At 39.2% G+C, this 21898-nt stretch overlaps 1 protein-coding gene across 1 annotated transcript in view; it reads right to left on the reverse strand.

Annotated features, from left to right (window-relative positions):
• CUBN (cubilin) overlaps positions 1–21898 on the reverse strand; it is a 273361-nt gene that overhangs the window by 48718 nt on the left and 202745 nt on the right. The window contains exons 51-56 of the mRNA XM_060659546.3: positions 20443–20592; positions 18145–18266; positions 17440–17665; positions 15777–15964; positions 9047–9203; positions 6404–6553 (exon numbers count right to left, since the gene is read on the reverse strand). Coding sequence (XP_060515529.3) covers positions 6404–6553; positions 9047–9203; positions 15777–15964; positions 17440–17665; positions 18145–18266; positions 20443–20592 — 993 coding nt within the window. The remainder of the gene's footprint in view (positions 1–6403; positions 6554–9046; positions 9204–15776; positions 15965–17439; positions 17666–18144; positions 18267–20442; positions 20593–21898) is intronic.

Here is a 21898-nt window from a genome sequence, read left to right on the forward strand (position 1 = left end):
ATCAAACACTACATGATATCAGAATTTATAAAATTTACCTGAAGTCTAAGAACATAACAAGGATTAGCGTAAACAAGGTAAAGTATAAGAAAATGAGATATAACTATCTTGATAGGGATAAAGTAATTCACACATATATATCCTTTCCTCAAGCTCTACTTATCACATCACCACACAGTCTGATTCTTGGTGACAAAGACCACAGTTATCAGATAATAATATTAAACACTCTTCCATAATCATAGGGGGAAACCAATTGAATATACAATAAAAATATACACAAACCTCTCAAATAGAATATAGTTAAATGCAACTAGCATGATCGCCTTCTAGGAAGAGAAAGGAACTTGGTCAAGGCTTGAAGAAGTTCTTCAAGGACCAAGGTAAATATCCAAGTTGAGTTTATGGCCAAGAGGTAACATTTATTACACATATGAGGACTTAACAGGAAGAGGTAACCTGAGATTGAATGATGCATTCTCCTTGGACTAGAGCCTGTATCATGAGAAAAGGAGCTCCAGTCATTCTTAATTCTATCTTTAGTAAATAATTTGATGTATATTTACTACTGAAATCTCTGAAGTGTAAAGCAATCCTCCATGATTTGTTTTGATGATTATTTTCCATCCTTCTAAAAAACTTTGAGATTGTATTGTTTGAAATGGGTAAGGCTCTATCCAATGTATTGAAATACAATTTTTATCACACTCTTCTGACTTTATTACCGAGAAATGTTCAATTCTGAACGCCATTATGATTCCAAGAACTTGGAGAGAACTGAAAGGAAACCAAGGATGAGTAATTCAGCAAATAGTATAAACTTGTAAAATTTAGATTCAGAGTGCAATTTTTCTTGAGAGCCATGATAGAGAGGCAGAGATATCTAAGAGGACTACAGATAGGGAAAAATCATTTGGGTTGGACTATTTTAATACTGTAGATAAGATAAAGTCTTTTCAGTAAAGCAGTGAAGAGCTCTAGGACAAGGTACATGAAGTAGGGGGCAGCAATGCCTAGTCAACATTGCTCCTAGTAGCTTGGAGACTGGATTGCCCAATGGGGGAATGGCCGAGTGGGACCAAGAAGCATGTGCCAGCATAGAACTAAGCTCTACAGGATGTGCAGGCCAAAGTCTTATAACCCAGGCAAGCAGGGAATCCCACACAACTGAACTCTCACCTCTAGTGCTTGACCAATTTGAATAAACCATCAAGAGTAACTATTTCAAAAGAAGCATTGCCCAATGCTTTCTAAAATAATACATTGTGAAATGTGCCTACATTCTGATTTCTTTAGAAACAGTTAAGAAAGCAAAGAGAAGAAATGGTTAAGTAGTTGAAAAATGCCTTTAAAAAATAAAACCTTAGATTATATGGCAGGGGGTAACGTGAACTAAGACAATTGACAAAATGTAATCATTGGGCTTCTTTGTGCGAAAAAGAGCAAAAGGAAAAATCTAAAACTAAATTTTCTTTTCTTTTCTCTTTTAGCTTATATGAGGTATGATCTGTAAACCAGGAGCTCTCAGTAAATTTTAAAAATTCAGCCAAATATTACAAAGGACTTACCATCTGTCCACTCTGTGAATCTAGCCCTAATCTTCTTGGGGCCTTTCGAGGCCATCTTTAGAGGAGAGTGAGCAAAACATTTGCCTTTCTGTTTGTCTCCAATTTCTGTGCCAAAGTGCTACTCTACTATTTAGTTCTTATCAACTGATCTGAGAAAAACTGAATTTAGAATTTGCCTAGGGGTGCCTGGTTGGCTCAGTCGGTTAAGCATCTGACTCTTGGTTTCGGCTCAGGTCACGCTCTTGTGGTTCGTGAGTTTGAGCCCTGCATCTGGCTCTGCACTGACAGCACAGAGCCTGCCTGGGATTCTCTCTCTCCCTCCCTCTGCCCTTCCTTTGCTTTCTCTGTCTCTCAAAATAAATAAACTTCAAAAAAAAAAGAAAAAAAATATTGCCTAGATTTAGGATTTTTTAGTTAAGAATTTTTAAACTTTTCATTCTCACTAAGGTGAATCAATGTTATAATTGATTTTAATGATAAAAAAATCAAGAAATAGAAGGCCTTCACTTGCCATAGGGTACCTCATCTATAGTATCTTATCTATAAGGTAGAAAATAAATCAATAAAAATAAAAATAAATGGTCTGTCATCTTCCCAGCAATGTCGAGGCATCTCCTTGGGCACATGAATAATGACAACACAAAACTACACTTTGTGACCATTCAATATTTGGGAAAATTAAACAAATATTTCTTTAAGAACGTCTGATTCCAAAATAAGTACAAACATTGACAGTTTCTCTCTTACACTTTGTTGTTAGCTTTTGTCTGTTTTTGGTGTTTCCTTTTTGACCAAAAGAAACGTATTGAATTTGTCAATTTTCTTCTATTTTACAGCCTTTTTTTTTTTTTTTTTTAAGAGATAGCATGAGTAAGCGAGAGTGTGAGCAGGGCAGACAGGCAGAGGTAGAGGGGAGAAAGACAGAAAATCCCAAGCTGGCTCCACACTCAGCATGGGGCCCAACACAGGGCTCAATCCCACGATCCCGGGATCATGAGCTGAGCCAAAGTCAAGAGTTGGATGCTCAACTAACTGAGTCACCCAGGTGCCCCTTTTTAAAAATTTTTAAATTTTATTTTTTAAATTTTTATTATTTTATTTTTTTAATGTTTACTTTTGAGAGAGAGAGAGAACACAAGCAGGGGAGGGGCAGAGAAAGAGAGGGAAACACAGAATCTGAAGCAGGCTCCAGGCTCCAAGATGTCAGCACAGAGCCTGATGCGGGGCTTGAACCCATGAACCGTGAGATCACGACCTGAGCTGAAGTCAGACACTTAAACAACTGAGCCACCCAGGCACCCCTGGTTTTCATTTTTTATATTTTACAACTTTTAACACCACTGTTAAGAATACCAAGAGCCAATGGGGCGCCTGGGTGGCTCAGTCGGTGAAGCTGCCAACTTCAGCTCAGGTCATGATCTCGCGGTCTGTGAGTTCGAGCCCCGCATCAGACTCTGTGCTGGCAGCTCAGAGCCTGGATGGAGCCTGCTTCAGATTCTGTGTCTCCCTCTCTGTCTGCCCCTCCCCTGCTTGCTTGCTCTCTGTCTCCGTCTCTCTCTCTCTCTCAAAAATAATAAACATTAAAAAAAAAATTAAAAAAAAAAAAAAGAATACCAAGAGCCATTTCAATCTTGAGGTGACATTCAGGGAAAAAAAAATGTTGCCTTGTAAATGCTCAAACAGAAATTTTTCCCATGACTTTTAATTGATTTCACTGCAATTTTTATATTTCATCAGTAATTATATAGAATATATATTATAGAAGATTATATATGATATAATACAGAAGATCACATAACCTCCTGTAGTAGAAGGTAGGTCACTGAACGTTTGCAGTGTCCCGATGGTGAAAGCACCAGGGTACAGTGGAGTCATCAGTATGCTAGCCTGAACAGCAATACCTTCCCTAACCAATTGTCAGTGTTTGGGAGATACAGCATACAAGTATATGGCCCCGTTGTATTTTGTAGTCTGGGATAGCCCATCTTGTTTTTGCCAGATCTACCTTTTATGCTGATGACCCACCAAAAGAGTAGATCTAGAACCCTCATCTCTGCCAAGGTCAACAGGGCTCTGTTGATGTGCTGGGCTCAGAAATGCTTAGACAAATGTGGACAGTCTTTCAGAAACAGTTCCTTTGGCCTAGCTAGAAAGACTAAGTCTCCTGAAAAAAAATGAAATGAAACGAAACGAAACGAAATGAAACAAAACAAAACAAAACAAAACAAAACAAAACAAAATAAAATAAAATAATAAAATAAAATAAAATAAAATAAAATAAAATAAACCTGCAGCTTTTTGAGGGGAACAACTTTCCGTTTTATCACAACATATGAACATGAATTCCTCAGGCTCACTTTGGAAGAGGTGGAAGGTTATTTTTACTGTAGCTAATGAATATCTGGCTTGTTAATGATATTCAGTGAATGTCACCATTGCTATGCTTAGCGATAAGAATCTAATTACAAGATAAATTTGATTAATGTTACCCTTTTTGGGAATCATCAGAATTCAATTAATCTATAGCCGGAAATTACTCACTTAAACATGCTAAGTACCTGCAACACTGGAAATGTCACAAGACATTATCATAAGCCTATCATCTTATTAAGAAAATCAACCTTTCAATGGGGTGAGGGTTAGCAAATAACTTAATCTGGGAAAAACAAGTATTTGTTCTAGGCAACTCATGTTAAGTTCTATCTGGAGAGCCAGAATGGTGGCAACAGCAAAAATAATAAAACAGTGGCCACTCTGATATATTATAATTCACAAAATAGGCTTCTACAAGCATTATTTGAGTTTCATAACTACTATTTCATATTTTAAAAAAATTGAGTTTGAGAAAGAAAGGTTAATTTGCACAAAGTCACCTGACTAGTACGTGGTTGACGTGGCATTGAGACATATTCTAATTTTTTTTTAATTTTTATTTATTTCTGAGAGAGAAAGAGACAGAGACAGAGCATGAGTGGGGGAGGGGCAGAGAGAGACACACACACAGAACCCGAAGCAGGTTCCAGGCTCTGAGATGTCAGCACAGAGCCCGAAATGGGGCTTGAACTTGTGAACTGTGAGATCAGGACCTGAGCCGAGGTCAGAAGCCCAACCGACTGAGCCACCCAGGTGCCCCGGGATACATTCTAAAATGCTGTGCACTCTCCCACCACCCCAGGCCAGTGGTCCCAAGGATGCTTGGGGTCAGTATGGGTTCCTTTGTCATAAAACATATACCATTGGCGTTGGCAGTGTTTTTGTGGCTATATTATATGGTATATCTACCAGCGTCTCTTTTTTTAATTCTAAAGGATATTGGCAGATGACATTTTTATGGTTATGTAATTTAATGAGAACAAATGCACAATCCAAGCCACGTGCTTTTCTCCTGCTATTAAAACAACTTTTCCCCAATTATAAAAATAATAGAAAAGGTATGAAGAAAATACATATCACCTATAAATCTATGCACAGTGGTAAACTCTTAACGTACTGCTTTATAGCCTTACACATGTTATTATTATTATTTTTTTTGCTCTTATAATACTTCTATTTTTTTAATTTTTTTTCAGGAGTAGAATTTAGTGATTCGTCACTTACATACAACCCCCAGTGCTCATCCCAACAAGTGCCCTCCTTAATGCCCATCACCCATGTAGCCCATCCCCCAACCCAACACCCCTCCAGCAACCCTCAGTTTGTTCTCTGTATTTACGAGTTTCTTATGGTTTGCCACCCTCTCTATTTTTATCTTATTTTTCCTTCCCTTTCCCTTTGCTCATCTGTTTGGTCTCTTATGTTATTTTTAAATACAAAATTGGATCATTTTAGATACACTGTTTTACCTTCCCCTAATACTTCACATACTGTGAACACATTTTTATACTACAGAGATGTTGTGCCAGCAAATGCTGAAAAGATACATTTTACTTCATTTTCCATTTTCACAGTGACAGACATCAATTCATACTTGGCATTTTTTAGCAAACACATGTGCCAAAATTTACAACCTGTAGAGATGTGGGAAAAGGAGGTCATAGAAAAAGGATAAAGTGAGAGAAGCTTTGTATAATTTATCAATGTAGCAGTACTGACATGTCATTCTTATCTTTATGAAACATAAATTTCCTCAATGCTGAATACTGTAGGATATTTTGCTTACTGTAGCTTTTCACGGGCATGGGAGACTAACCCAAACAGAAAGAAATTTGGGTTACACGGAGGTAGCGTGACAAATCTACAGGCTAATTATAATTTAGAAATGGAAAGTTAATTTGTAAAGAATAAACTTTAAAAAATCTTAAAAAAAAAAAAACCTCTATCACTAACATGTGCTACCTTTCAAGACTTTTTTTTTTTTTCTTTAAGCAATTCATATGATGCTTCTGTTACATTCTTAAAGCTCTTATGTTACTTTTTCATATCTGGAGGGAATATATAGAATGGTACATATGGTCTTAAAATACCAAATGGAATTTTAATCATGTTTACATCAAAAATACTCTAACATTTTATTTTTTTAATGTTTATTTATTCTGAGAGACAGAGAACATGCCCGCGAGCAGGGAAGGGGCAGAGAGAGGGAGAGAGAGAATCTCAAGCAGAATCCACACTGTCAGCAGAGACCAATTTGGAGCTTGATCTCACGTATCCTGAGATCTTGACCCGAGCCCAAATCGAGTAGAATGCTCAACTGACTGACCCACCCAGGTGGCCCCAAAATACTCTAACATTTTAAATATTTCCTTCAAGTGATGAATTTATACCACCTCTGGCTCTATTTATCACTCATTCATTTATTAAGAATCTAAATGTAATTTACATAAGAATAAACTTACCTTCCAAGTGGAAAGACACAACAGTCAGGAGGACCAGGGACAGAGGATCAGCCTCGATGATGTAGGTGCAATTCATGTCATTGTCATAGTGCTTTGGGTAGTTTGGAGAAAGGATGTAACCTGAAGGGTTGGTGAAATTACCTCCACATCCTACGTGGGAAGAAAAAGGCATAATCAGAACATTTGTTCTCAAGTGTAGGATCTTATCAGCGAGGGAAAGACTCAAGTTCTCTAGAGACATATTTCCTGACATATTCCAAATGAAAGAAACAATAACTAAGGGGATGGGGCTCTGATTTTTAAAATACATATGCCGCCAAAATGAGTACATTCTATGTGTTTTAGAAAATGCTGCAGAGTTTGGGGCTAGGTAGTAGACATTTTACCAAAAATCCATTGCAGATCACTTAATTTGAAGATAATATGGAAAGGATAACTGGGCAAAGATCGAATATGGTTCATGTAGATAAAGACATAAAACAGATGAAGTGATTTGTACACTTACATGGTTTTGTTCATTTGTTTGTTTGTTGTTTTTTAAGGAGGCTCTATGTTCAATGCAGGGCTTGAACTCATGATCCTGAGATCAAAAGGAAAATGTTCTACTGACTTGAGCTAGACAGGTGCCCCCACTTAATGGTTTTAAAATATCTTATAATAACATTAGAAAACTATGTTATTTTCATTAATATTGTAATCAGGCCACAAAAGCAATGCCTGCTTTTAAAAATGTTGAATTTACTAATGCCAATTCTTATCAAATTCTCACATGGATGATTCCCTGGTGTCAGAAATAGAGAACCATCCTCTTACTGATGTGGAAAACAAAGGCAAAAGAAATGTAGAAAAAAGTCAAATTTCCTTACAACTTGCAGCCCATTGACAAGGACTTATGGCAGGCAGGGTGACCTTCCTCTAGGAACTCATATGCCTCAATGGTAATACTTTGCTAGGGGCAAAAGGCAACCTTAGCTTGATATTAGCCCCGACCTCCTGTAAGTCTCCTTTAACATATAAAAATCTCTTTGGGGGAGTCTGGGTGGCTCAGTTGGTTAAGCTTAAGTGTCCAGCTCTTTGTTTCGGTTGAGGTCATGATCTCATGGTTCATGAGTTCAAGCCCCACATCAATCCACAGGGATTCTCTCTCTCTCCCTCTCTCTCTGCCTCTCCCTCTCTCTCTCTCAAAATAAATAAATAAACAAACAAACAAACAAATAAATAAATAAATATTATTTTTATATTTATATGTATATATTTATAATATAATATAATATAAAATAATATGATAATATAATATTTAGTATATACAATTAATATTATATATATATAGCCTCTTTGGAAACTTCCTGTATTTCTAACCACCCCCCCCCCAAGATATAAGTTAGCAATCATCCTGCAAACGTATGGCACACTGATACACATCTGAAGGGTCTCATGACTAAGGGTTTACTAGACAGTAGTAAATCACCTTATCCTAACAACATCTAGCCCCTCAAGGTCCTGGAAACCTTGCTTCCAAATTCCTTAGAGACTCAGCTATCCCTAACGTCCTCCCAGCCTGAAACTATATAATCAGTCAGTCCTCACAACCCCAGTGCAGTTCTTTCTACCTACAGGTCCTGTCTCTGTGCTTTAATAAAACCACTGTTTTCGCCCCGAAGATGTCTCAAGAATTCTTTCTTGACCGTTCACTCCCATACCCCAACATTTCACATCAGCACTACTAAAATGACATTTGTTTGCATATAACCACTAACTAGTTAATCCACATCACTCCCTGACCTATCACATATGAAAATATCAGTATCCTTCTAAACGGATATTGAAACATACAATCATGCACTCACACACACACGCACAAGAACCAAGCGAAGGAGGACCCGGAATTAGGCCTGGGCTGGCCTTTCCTTCCTCCCTTTCCACCACACTGTCTCTCCTTCGTGTCTGAAATACCTATTCACTACATCACTCTCTCTAATTGTTTTCATCAGACTTGTTCCGAAACAGTGGTTTGTGTTTAGTGGCTACTCCTCTGAACGCAGCCAGCAGGCACACATCACTGCTTCTCAGACTTGAAACCTGCCGCATTTCTCGCTACTCTGATCTGTGAGTAGTAATCGCAGAAGGAAGGGAAAATCCTGAAGAAAGTGACGCAAAGTTTACTGACTTCGAGAATCATCTGGGTGAGAGTGAAAACATGCAAGTCCCCACAGGTAGAAATTGTGAGTTCCGGTGGGTCAAGTGAGGCCCGACCATCCAACACTCAGTGGGTTCAAAAAGCCCCAGGGTGATTTCCATGGAGGCCAGGGTGCCGCTCACCAGGCACACCGATTGTCTACTAATTACCAGCCTCCTGGGCTTCCCTAATTCCTGCCCCACACTGGGTGTTAGGGTCATTTTTAGACATTGGCTGGTGGCACTCAAGCCCTCTCCGTCATCTCTCAGTTGGCCTCCCATTGAATTCAGCTCCAACTCTCACTGGTTTTTGAAAGAAGAGTGTGCTATCAGGATCAGGCGACCCTCCCTCTCCCCTTTGAACCCCCAGGTCCAGCCAACCCTGGTTCAGCCCCCACTCCCACACGCCTGCCTGCGGCAGCCCCACCCTTTGAAGGGCCACCCGATTTGGCTTTTAGGGCTACTTACGGCTCACAAAGGATGCAGAGAAGCCCTGAGCCGGGGCTTCCTGAGACTGGAACACGGCTGTGAATGCATTTCTTGGTGTCATGATGGAACCGGGAGCCACACTGCCACAGCTCGAGGCTAACAGGGCTTTGTCCATTTCCTCAGTTCCTGCCCACACCTAGCAGAGCCATAGACACGACTTAATGCTTGAAGTTTTCCCCTGTAGATAGTCTAATGTGCTTAGGCTGGAAAATTCACAGAACCGGGGTGTAATAGACCTAAACACGGTAGTAAATCAAACACATGCAAATCTATAATATTTTCTTTTGAGAATAGTGTTTTTAAGCTGCTTTTTAATGAGATATCCCATTCTTGACTCTTGCAAAGAGACTGACCATTTTCATGTAGCTAGCCAGTGATTTCTAAAAAAAAAAAAAAAAAAAAAAAAAAAAAAAAAAAAAATCAACCACTATTCATATTCTTCTTACCTTCTCCTCATTGGCCTGATCTAGCTAAGATCATAAGGTGTCAAGGGAGACAGAGCAGTGATGTGTGCTACTGTGAGGCTTATCATTTGTCCCGGGTAGACGGCAGACTGTGGGCTGCAAGGAGACAACATGTACCAAGAAGCCCATGGAAATTAATACATTTGTAGAGCTTGAGGAAAAGGGACATGAATTCCAAGTATACATGTAATCATCATGAACTGGAATAAGTCATGGAAGACTTCCTGGCAGTGTTCACCCTTAAGGTTCATTTTGAAGAAAGGGTGAGATTCGGCCCCGAGGTGCTATTTACCGAAAACTGGGTTCCTAACTCCCAAGTGGACTTAGGCTGTCATTTCATTGGTCTGGCCACTGTAAAAGGAGTAATTCATATTTGAACCCATGAGAAAGGTCGTTACTGAGGAATAAATTGTGAGCATTAAAATTCCAAATCAAGCCAATCCTAACCAGCCTAACCAGAGAAAAATAGTAATCATAGAATCATTTAAATTTTTTTTAAATGTTTATTTATTTTTGAGAGCGAGAGAGAGACAACATGAGCGGGGTAGGGGTGTAGAGAGAGGGAAACACTGAAGCAGGCTTCAGGATCCAAACTGGCACAGAGCCCAATACAGGGCTCGAACTCACTAACCGTGAGATCATCACCTGAGCTGAGGTTGGACACTTAACTCACTGAGCCACCCAGCTGCTCCCATAGAATCACTTCCAATGCAGAGTTCCAACCGTGAAAGGAGCTGTCATGGAGCTAGCTAGAGTATATAACAGGGGGCTTCACCTGGGTTGGGGAGGGTGTCACTGCCTGAAGAAGCACCTGTGACAGGAAGGGGCGGGGCTATTTCAAGGAACGGAGAGCAAACTGAGGAGTGAGGAGGGTTGCAGAGTCCCTGCAAGCCTCCAGGCTAAGGTCCTGAAAATGGCAAGGGGCCAGTGGAAAACAGGCTCTAGGACACTTTTGAAAATCATTATGATGTGAAGGGTGCTGGGATGGTTCAGTCAGTTAAGCTTCCGACTTCGGCTCAGGTCACGATCTCACGGCTCGTGAGTTCAAGCCCTGCACTGGGCTCTGTACTAACAGCTCAAAGCCTGGACCCTGCTTCGGATTCTGTGTCTCCCTCTCTCTCTCTGCCCCTCCCCTGCTCATGCTCTGTCTCTCTGTCTCTGTCTCTCTCTCAAAAATAAATAAACATTAAAAAAAAATTAGAAAATCATTACAATGTGGAAAATAGGAGGAAAAGAGAGAATACTGGGAGTTCCTTCAGGAGAATTCTGCAGTCGTTCAGGCAAGAGATCACAGCAACTAAAATGTTGGGTGACTCAAGGAAAATATTGGTATTAGGTAATAACTATATGTTACTGGGGAAAAGAGACCATTCAACATGTTTAATCAGGGAAGATCCCCCTTGTTGAGTGAGGCTCAACCAGGAGCAACTGTGCCCTCCCAAGGGGACATTTGGCAGTGTCTGGGGGGCATTTTTGATTGCAACATTTGGTGTGGGGGCTGGCACGTAGTAGGGGGCAGGGGCCAGGGGCCAGGGAAACTGTAAACCTCCTATAATGCACAAGACAACCCCCATCCCCACCCTCAACTAAGTATTACCTAGCCCAAGAAGGTAAATGGGTTTGGATTAGTCTTACTTGACTATTCAACATTTTCTTCATATCAAATTATATGAATGAAATTATTCATTTAGAACATACTACTTTCAGGAATATTCCTCAAAGAAAGCAAAGAAATAACAAGCCATTAAATATTATTTCTATGGACAGATCAGTCCATAGGAAGAGGTGTGAAGTAAAACTGATTCATAGCACTGATTTACTATTTCTCAGTTCTTTAAAGCCATATCATTTCCAGTGATTTTCAAACACTGGGTATCCAGCTGTTAATTACATTACTGAAGTCAAATTATGTTGCCGTTTATCAGATATAGAAGGTGTCTGTCATGGGAGTTACTAAGAACAAAGGCACAGATATTCTGCCAAATATCTAAAATCAAAAAAAGCATCAGGAGGGGGCGCCTGGGGGGCTCAGTCAGTTAAGCGTCCGACTTCAGCTCAGGTCATGATCTTGCGGTTTGTGAGTTTGAGCCCCATGTCAGACTCTGGGCTGACAGCTCAGAGCCTGGAACCTGCTTCAGATTCTGTGTCTCCTACTCCCTCTGCCCCTCCCCCACTCATTCTCTCCCCCCTCCCTCTCTCCCTCTCTCTCAAAAATAAACATTAAAAAAATTTTTTAAAGCATCAGGAAAGAATCACACACTTCCAAATTTCTGTAATATATCCTTTAAGATGCCCCCTTTGCTATCCAGGAAAATAGTATACAGAACTTTTCTATTCACATGTTTAAAAATTATAAATATGACTTAATGAGAGAGAGAGATATTTGCATGCACTATTTTTACAGTATTACTAAAAAGGCAAAGTGACAGATAAAACTTTTTATAAAGAATCTCAAGTGCTTTAATTAAGAACTTCAAGAATGATCAAGGGCTTATACTTTCCTGAAGCCATTAATTATGGATCTGACATCCTACCTTTTGGCCCAGGGACGTAAGCGTTGTAATGATAATAATGGCAAAGAGTTATTCAATATGCATTGCTGCCTTGTCAGTCAAGAGCTCATTTCATTGCCCAGATGACCCAGGACTCATCAAAACCATATTGGATCTACAGAATGTCACAGAGCTGTCATTAAGTCAAAAACTTTCTGACTTTTGTTAAGGTTTGTATAATTCCGACTGGCTGTACATGATATCTTATCATTCAAGTAATTTTTTTAAAAAATATTCCTTACTGGGGTGCCTGGGTGGTTCAGTCGGGTAAGTGTCCAACTCTTGGTTCAGCTCAGATCATGATCTCGCTGTTCTGTGAGTTTGAGCCCTGTATCGGGCTCTGTGTTGGCAGCGTGGAGCCTGCTTGGGGCTCTCTTTCTCTCCCTCTCTCTCTCTGCCTCTCCCCCACTCCACTGTCTCTGTCTCTCTCAAAATAAATAAATAAACTTAAACAAAATTATTGCCTATTAAGATACCTACAGATTCACATGCAGTTATAAGCTATAATCTAGAGAAATCTCTTGTACACATTTCCCAGTGACCCTCAACCTTGACATCTTGCAAAATTAGAGTATAATATCATAACCAGGATGTTGATGTTGATATAGTCCACTGATCTTACTCAACTTCTCAATTTTACTTATACTCATATGTGTGTGTGTGCGTGTGTGTGTGTGCGCGTGTGTGTGTTCAATTATGTACCACACATTCAAGATGATGAATAATCCCAACACCATAAGGGTTCCTAGAGTTGCCCTTTTATAATCATATACAATTTGCTCCCACACCCACATCTTTCTAACCTATGGCTGTCGTTCATTTTTAAGTATTGTTATTTTGAAAATGTTATATAAATAGAACAAAAGAGTATGTAACCTTTGGGTATTGGCTATTTTCACCTGCCCCAATGGTTATCTGTCCAAACGGTTAGTGGGTCAGTGGTTGGTTTGCTTTTACTGAGGACTTGCATTCCCTGCTAGGTATGTGACAGCTTGGCCATTCACTTCTTGAAGGACATGTGCACTGATTTCAATTTTTGGCTATTACAAATAAAGCTGAAATGAACATTTGTATACAGGTTTTTATGTCAACATAGTTTTCATTCCTCTGGGATAGATGTCTAAGAGGGCAGTTGCTGGATCTTATAGCAAGTGCATGTTTAGTTTTATAAGAAACTGCTGAACCATTTTCTGAGTGTCTGTACCATTTTACATTCCCGCTAGCAATGCGTAAGTGATGACAGCTTCTCCACCACCTTGCCAGGATTCAGTGTTGTGACTACTCTTTATTTCAGGCATTCTGAAAAGTGTGTCGCAATATCTCCTTGGGGCTTTAATTCTCATTTTTCCTAATGGCTAGTGATGTTGGACATCTTTCCATTGTCTATTTACCATCTGTACATCCTCTGTAGTGAAATATCTGTTCAAATCTTTCCCCCATAGTCCAGTTGGATTCTTTGTATTTTTACTGCTGGGCTTGACTGTTCTGTATGTATTCTAGATAGCACTCTGTTGCCAGATAGGTGGTTTGTACGTCTTTTCTCCCAGTCTGTGGCTTGTCTGTCCATCCTCTTCATAAAAGCTTTCACAGAACAAAAGATTTTTAATTTTGATGAGCTAAGATTTTATTTTAATGTTTATTTATTTTTGAGAGACAGAGAGACCAAGCACGAGTGGAGGAGGGGGAGAGAGAGAGGGAGACACAGAATCCGAAGCAGGCTCCAGGCTCTGAGCTATCAGCACAGAGCCCAATGCGGGGCTCAAACCCATGAGCCGTGAGATTGTGACCTGAGCTGAAGTCAACACTTAACTGACTAAGCCACCTAGCCGCCCCAATTGATGAGGTAAGAGTTATTAATTTTTCTTTTTATGGATTACTCCTTTGATGTTTAATCTAAGAAATGTTCATCTATCTCTAGGTCCTGAAAATTTTCTGTTATTTTTTTTCCTAAAAGCACATAGCATGTACTTTACATTTCAGTGTGTGGTCTATTTTTAGTTAATTTTTGTATAAGGTGTGAGGTTAAGGATCGCTCACTGGAGCTGGTCCCTCTTGCTGGTTCTGCCCACCCTGCTCAGTGTCTCCTGGCAGAAACAGGAGGCTCAGTCCTGGCAGGGAAAGAGTGCTTCCCAGGCCACTTAATTTGAGCAGGGCTCCCAGTGGATTCCACCTGCCAATTATGTTGGCTTTGCCAGAGGTCAGAGGGGTTCCCGTTCGGTCCAGAGGAGAAATGGGCTGGGGTACCTGGGTGGCTGAGTCGGTTAAGTGTCCAACTTCAGTTCAGGTCATGATCTTGAGGTTCATGAGTTCCAGCCCCGTGTTGGGCTCTGTGCTGACAGCTCAGAGCCTGGAGTCTGCTTCAGATTCTGTCTCCCTCTCTCTCTGACCCTCCCCAACTTGCTCTCTCTCCCCACCTCTCTCTCTCTCAAAAATCAATAAGACATTTAAAAAATTTTTTAAAAAGAGGAGAAATGGGCGTAAATAACTTTTCATATTCCATTTGTACAACTGATGAATGCGAAAGGCTTTATGTATGTCTATGCATTTGCTATTGACTCAATCCCTGAGAGACAGTTCATTTGTTCCATGAAAAAAAGCAATTAGGAAAACTCGTATTAAATGTGTTTTATTGTAGACATATTTTATAAAAGTATGGGATTTTTATTTAAACAGCATGGATCAGGTAGATATAAAACATAATGTGAAAGATGATGTAAAATAATAACACCCAACAGAAAAAAGCCACTGCTATTCATTAGGTGGTTTCACATTCTAAGTACCTAGCACCGTTCGCGTTATTATATCATATTACCACTAATCCTTAAGACAGTCCCACTAAAGGGCGAATTGTTCTCTTTATTTTTAGGTTGAGTCATTTAAGGACAAATGTGTAATTAGCTCACAGAAGAACATGCAGGTAGTAAATGCAAGAGACATGAATGAAGTCTAGGCTAATGTGAACTTAAGGCCGATGTCCTTTCCATTAACAGGTAGAAAGGTCTTTTAGAGATATAACATATGACATGAAAAATAGCACAGATGGAATGAATTTATCTCACTGTCATCACATTTATAAATCAGTGAAAAGTGAGGTCGGTGCCACCCAAAGTGCTTTTCTAAAGCAGTAACTTTAGAAAAAGAGAGCCTTCCTGACCGCCCCACTGCCATCATTTTAGGTGAGCCTCCCATGTTCTTCTTAGCTTGTGGGCTCCTGAAGCCCACAGTGGGTGCTGACACCAGCCTCATCTCTAGCTTTCTGTCATTTTTATAGCACATTTTAAATGTTGCCTTACATTTGTTTTGTCCTGGAGGGTCTATTAGAAAACAAAACCAAAAATGAACGAATGAATGAATGAAAGAAAGAACATAGCAAAAAAAACCCTGGCCTTCTTTGTTTAGTTTCCATGGTAAGGAAGAACCCCAAGCGCTCAAGAAGAATTTAATAAAGCCAGAAAACAGTGTCCTTAGTTAAGTCACTTGCCTATGTACTCGCAAATGAAAAGTCACAATACGTTGGGTATTGTGGTTCAAATGTTAACTCCAAATAATTGAGGTTTTTCATGCTTTTATTCAAGAAACCCAAGCAACAAAATTGTCTTTTTCTTACTTCTAGAGGCAATGAGTCATTTCTGGTCTAAATGTTTATGTTCACAAAACCAGTTCGGCTCCCATTAAATAAACAAGCCCACTCACCTTCACAAAGCTGTTCTGACACTGTCCGTCACCACTGGGGATTAGGAAGTTGTTGTCAAAGCTGATCTCCAACTGCTTACTTTCATGAGTAATGACTGTCCAGGAACATCTGCTGTTCTCGGGAAAATTCTGAGGCCAGTGAGGGGATCTGATTGTACCATTGTCTGAATGAAGTATTCCCCCACAGCCTGAAAAATTGTCACGGAAGAAGTCATTAATTTGAGAGGAAAATAACAATTTTGGTAGCCCAAAACTTCCAGAGGAGACACATTTCTCAATGTGAGAGTTCAGTCTATTTTTCCTTACCTGTGAGCCACTGGCCTTCAGGGCAGGTATGCGACAAGAACTCCCCATAAGTGTAAGGGGCACTGAATCCAGAGGAAGCTTCAGCTGTTACTGTTTTGTTACATTTCTATTGAACTCACCCGAGACCACTAATCCTTGCCATAAAAAGGATAGATTTCTATTCTGTTTTCAAACAACAGCACTATTTTTCACTCCCCTTGAAGCTATATAGTATTTGAGTAGCAACAATTCTACGTTCTGTGTTTTGTTACTGCGAACACATGAGAATACAAGTCTACACTCATTTATGATTTTACTCTAACATCCAGGACTAGAGAAAATGATTTTCAAGAGGATAGATTTCTTCCATTAAGGAATCTGCTTCGTTCATATTGAAACATTAATGGATGAAAATAAATTACATGGATTGAAAGAAAGAAAATCTAGAATTATTTTATACTATTAAAATATGTCCTTAAGAGATGACAAAAGAAAAAATATGAATTCCAAACAAAATGAAGTTAAGTTAAAGAGTATTCCCTGTTATCTTTTGCTTTTAAACCCTTGGAAAGCCAGTGGTGCATCTAAAACTCCCCTATGACTTCAACAGATTTAATAAGATAAAGTTTGACTCATTCCACAAAAAGCTTTTCACAATAACTCTGACTCTTCTAGAAAGAATTGCCCTGTGTGATGCTGCAAGGCTTTAAAGTAATCCTGACTAAAGTATCCAGTGCAAGTTCTTATGTTTTCTGGGAATTTCCATGAAGTTCATACTTTACATACAGAAAAACTACCCTTTTGAAATCAAATCTATTATATTTTGCCACATACAGAGCATTCACTCTAAATCACAAATCTTGTCACTTTGCTGCTCAACACTCTTCAATGGCTCCCCATTGCTCACGGGACAACAGAGAAGACAAGGCTCTTCGTGATATGGACCACCTAGATTCCTGCCCTCAGCTTACCACCCAGCCTTCTGCCTCCAAGCTCCAAATATTCCAAACTACTTGTGATTCCAATACATATTTTCTATTATTTTCAATTCTCTGGTTATGCCATGCCTTTTTGCCCATTTAGGCAACATGGTGAAGTGTTAAGATCAAAGTTTCTGGGCCCAGTGACTTTATTCAAATCCTGACTCTACCAATTATTAGCTTCACGACCTGGAAAAATTATCAAATTATCAGTTTCTATCCATGCGAAATGGAAAAAATATGTATTGATATTGTGTCTTCCTTACGAGGTTGTACATGAGATGACACGGGTATAACATTTTGGGTTCAGTCTGGCAGAGAGTAGTCACAAAACATACTTGTTAAATTAGCTAATACATTTTAAGAACAGATCAATTAAAAATGCATGTTCCTTTTACCTAAAGTTTGTGTGTTCCATGTAGCATAAAATCCACCATTTTGCACCGAATGGTCCGAGTTAAAAATCACCACCAGCTGGTTGGAACCAGACTGGATCGTCCTGGGGTTTGAACTTCCACAGTATTGTCCTATTAGGGGCGATCCAGGAGAACCGCCATTCCTGACGGTTACAGAGTCCCAAGCGCAGGTTGCATGGGCTTCGATATCAAAGTCACTAAACGTAAGCTGCAGGAGAAAAAAAAAGAAAGAATGAGGACTCTGTGTTGTTCACAGACCTTTTTATTTTGTTTTGATTTATCTAATTTTGTGTTTATGTTCATTCTCCCCTGCCCTCTTCTCTTTTTCCTTATTGGACGTTCTACTGGAAATTTTGAGAGGAGATATTCCTCCTGGAACCGCAGTCACTAGAGAGACTGCCACAGTCCAGCGGGCTGGGATGGACGCTCACATCAAGAATGCGATTGCACTTCTCTCCTGGGTGGGGAACATCGTCTACATATACGCTCTCCTATGCTTGCAAACTAGATTTCTTCAGTAACCGTACACTTGGAGATGCCAATGTCTGTACTCTAACGAGAGAAGACTTGGGGAAGATGATGATCTGATTGCAGGATCAAAACCTATTCTAATTGCTTGCTTATTAAAAGAAATCCGTTTCCACACAGGATGTGGTATTTTTGTTCCAGAACAGAATCAGAACTCACAGTGATGGTATGGCCTTGTGGGGCTTCTAACAACCAGGAACAGTGAGTCGAGCTGTCGTAAGAGGCTGGATAGTTGGGACTTGTGATCACTCCACTCTCACCCAGCTGTATTCCACCACAGTCTGAAATGAGATTTGTAGCCTTCTAAATTAGATACAAGAAAAAAAAATCTCTGCAAAGCCAAAGTAAGTAGGTCTTACAGCCATGATTTTAAAAAAACAATAAATGAATAGAAGAAAGTGGAAAAAGCAAAGTAAAACTGGGGAGAAGATTAGAAATTACCAGAATTCCATATAGTGTTAAACAGTATCACACAGTGAAGACAGGACCATTTTTTAACGTTTATTCATTTTTGAGACAGAGAGAGACAGAGCACAACCAGGGGAGGGGCAGTGAGAGAGGGAGACGCAGAATCCGAAGCAGGCTCCAGGCTCCACACTGTCAGCACAGACCCCTATGTGAGGCTCAAACTCATGAACCACGAGATCATGACCTAAGCCAAAGTCAGCTGCTTAACTGACTGAGCCACCCAGGTGTCCCAAGACAGGATCATATTTAGTACAAAAGAGAAGGAAGATAATCTGTACCATAAATGGAGAATAATTAGATGTGCATATAACCCACACTGTGTAATAACATTGCCTTGCTTGAAAGAAAACAAGCCACTGAAAATAAATATAAGCTTGAAGAATGTGATGCATAGCATAACTAAAGAATTTGTCATTTGATAAAAAGCATTTATGTCGGTGGTCAGCTATCAAAGTATAGATTAGCATGGCAAGTTGAAGAACAGATATATTTTTAAAACACAGGATGGTCTGACATTCTACATGAATAATACTGCTTCCTGAAACCTCGTTCTTTTCTTTCAGTTCAATAAAGAAAAGTCAACTGGCAAGTGGTTGACCAATTTTACTCCCTCTTCCAATCAACTGTTTGATTATAACACAAAGAGATGTTAGATAAAACTATAACCAAAACGTATTTTGACTAATAGGTAAACTTAATAGAAAGAAAGGGGATTTCCAAAATCTATAAAAAAATTAAGTGTAGGGGTGCCTGGGTGGCTCAGTCGGTTAAGCGTCCGACTTCGGCTCAGGTCATGATCTCACGGTCCGTGACTTTGAGCCCCACATCGGGCTCTGTGCTGACGGCTCAGAGCCTGGAGCCTGCTTCAGATTCTGTGTCTCCCTCTCTCTCTGCCCCTCCCCCACCCATGCTCTGTCTCTCTCTGTCTCAGAAATGAATACCTCTCACATTCTGAGAGGTAATCCTCTACTGAAAGTTCATCAGTTTGAAAGGATGTAGAACGAAGATGTGGGCCCCAGAGATATGGGTCTGAGGTTTTGAACACCTGCATAAGAAGAACATATGGCCTTGGACCCTCACAAAAGGAAGGGCTGGAGTTGAGACTTTTACATAATGTTGAGGGTCTAAAAGAACGGCAATGTTAGTAGAAAGGGACCCTAGAAAAACTCTGATGGCCCAGAGAAGCAGCAAAGAACAGTGCTGTCTGTCTTGGGTTGAATTTTCAGATATAAGCAGAATGTCACAGATGCAAATCCAGTACAAAAACATTAGCAAATAATATGTAGTAATATGTTCAAAACACATGTCACACCAACTAGGGTTTATCCTGGAAATTAAAAGATGGTTTAATGAAAAGAAAGTCTTTTAATATACAACTTGTCATATTAATATATTAAAGGAGGAAAACAGAATCATCTCAAAAGATGAATCAGTTGGTAAAATCTTATACCCATTCAGAATTTAAAAAAAAGTACACTAACAATTGAAGGGATTTCTTTAACCTGATAAGAAGTATTTACTGAAAACCTAAGAGAAATCAATAAATTTAACAATAAAAGGTCATAGGCATTCACATTAAGGTCAGAAACAAGATGCTATCACCCCTTCTGTTCAATATTGTGATGGTGGCATAGCCAGTAAAATAAGACGAGAAAAAACATTAAGTTTTGGGGTTGAAAGAAACAAATACTAGCATTTGCAGAAGACAGGATTGTTGACACCGAAAAAACACAGATAACCTACAGACAAAATACCAAAGCTAGTAAGAGTGTAGTGAAATCTCTGGGCTAAAGATCCACGTGTAAAAAATTTTAAATTCCTGGATATCGGCAACAATTAGAAGACGTAATTTGGAACATCTCATTGACATTAGTAACAAAACTAATAGCTACCTAGAAATGAATCTAACAAAATAGATGTGAGATCTTTGTGGGAAAAATTGTTAACTATTCTATTGCCAGAGTTTGAGAGCTTAATCACAAGTCTTACCTGTAAAAGAATACTCCGCATGAAATCCAACATATTCTACACGTTCATTGGTGACGAAGTGTATCCACACCTGAGGATAAGGTATGACCAGTGGCACTGTAGGTTTTGAAGGTCCACAGAGTCTCCACATCAGAGGCCCATCAGCATCCCCTGAGCAAAATAATACGCCAATTGCCATAATTTATGTAGCTTTTGAGAAAGACATTCCATGAATTCAGTAGGAACAAATAATAAAAAACATTTCAAGGTATTTATTGACACACATCAAAATTCTGACGTAGTAGCTGCCATTTCACAAAGTTCCTTTCTATGTTTGTCAACTGCAAAAGAAAGAGTCCCTCCAACAGGGTAAAAACAAACAACAACAACAACAACAAAAACAAAAAAACAAAGGAAAAAAACTCATGCTTTTTTAGTATGGGCATCTTTCTCTACTGTAGGTGCCATTTTGTTCCAATTTGTGTTTTCATAACTATTTTAGCATACCTAAACAGAGATACAATTAATTAAAAAGAAAACAAAACCTTTTGGATGTGCCTTTTTTTAGGAAGTAAAAAATATAATGCCAACAGTGATAAAATATATCATCAAGATAAAAGTGATAATTAGCTAAAATTTTAATGATTTCTTCACTGCATTTAATCAACTAAAATGAATAGAATATTCAGTACTCAGGCTAAGAGTTGAGAGAGCTGAGTATTTTTACGGAGATTATTTTTCACGGTAATTTGATTAACCTTTTTTAAAACACCTGCAGAGCTCACATTTAATCTTCTCTTTATCCTGTCAGATCAATATTATTGATCGCATTAGTCAACAAAATATAGTATTTTAGCTGTCTCTAAAATGAGGGACTATAAGAAATTTAATATACAGCTACTCTGCTTAATTCAATAAGCCAGTGGTTTTGAGCCAGGTGGCAGTGGTGTGGGTTTGTCAGAATCACATGGAGAACATTCTCAAACTACAATTTCCATTTTCCTCGTAAGTCTCCTCTAGATTCATCTACCTAGAAGGGTCCAGATGATTCTCCTGCTGAGTCCCTTGGTCTGTGACCACAGACTTTATCAAGTTCTCCCTGAAAATTCTGTCCAACATGGTCTCAAAGTCAGCAATGATTTCCCTAGCCACCGTAGAACATTGCCACCACCTAATTGTATTAGTTTCTGCTGCTTTCAACCTCCTTTAAAAAAATTTTTTTTGCAATGACATGGAACTCGGTGAACCTTAAGTAGCATAGACGATCTACCATGTTACGTTATTTCTCTTTTTCAAACCACAGAAAGGTTGTCAATGTAACAATGGGGGGCAATTTGATGGATAACCCACTCCTCAACTGCAAGAAAGAACTAAAATGGATTCATCTTCTATGAATGCAGATTTTTGAACATTCTGGAGACTTATGGTTTACCAAGTAAACCTCAATCCATTTCCACCATGAAAACAAAGACAAGCT

The sequence above is a fragment of the Panthera onca genome, chromosome B4, assembly GCF_046562875.1.
Source record: "Panthera onca isolate mPanOnc1 chromosome B4, mPanOnc1 haplotype 2, whole genome shotgun sequence".
Lineage (NCBI taxonomy): Eukaryota > Metazoa > Chordata > Mammalia > Carnivora > Felidae > Panthera > Panthera onca.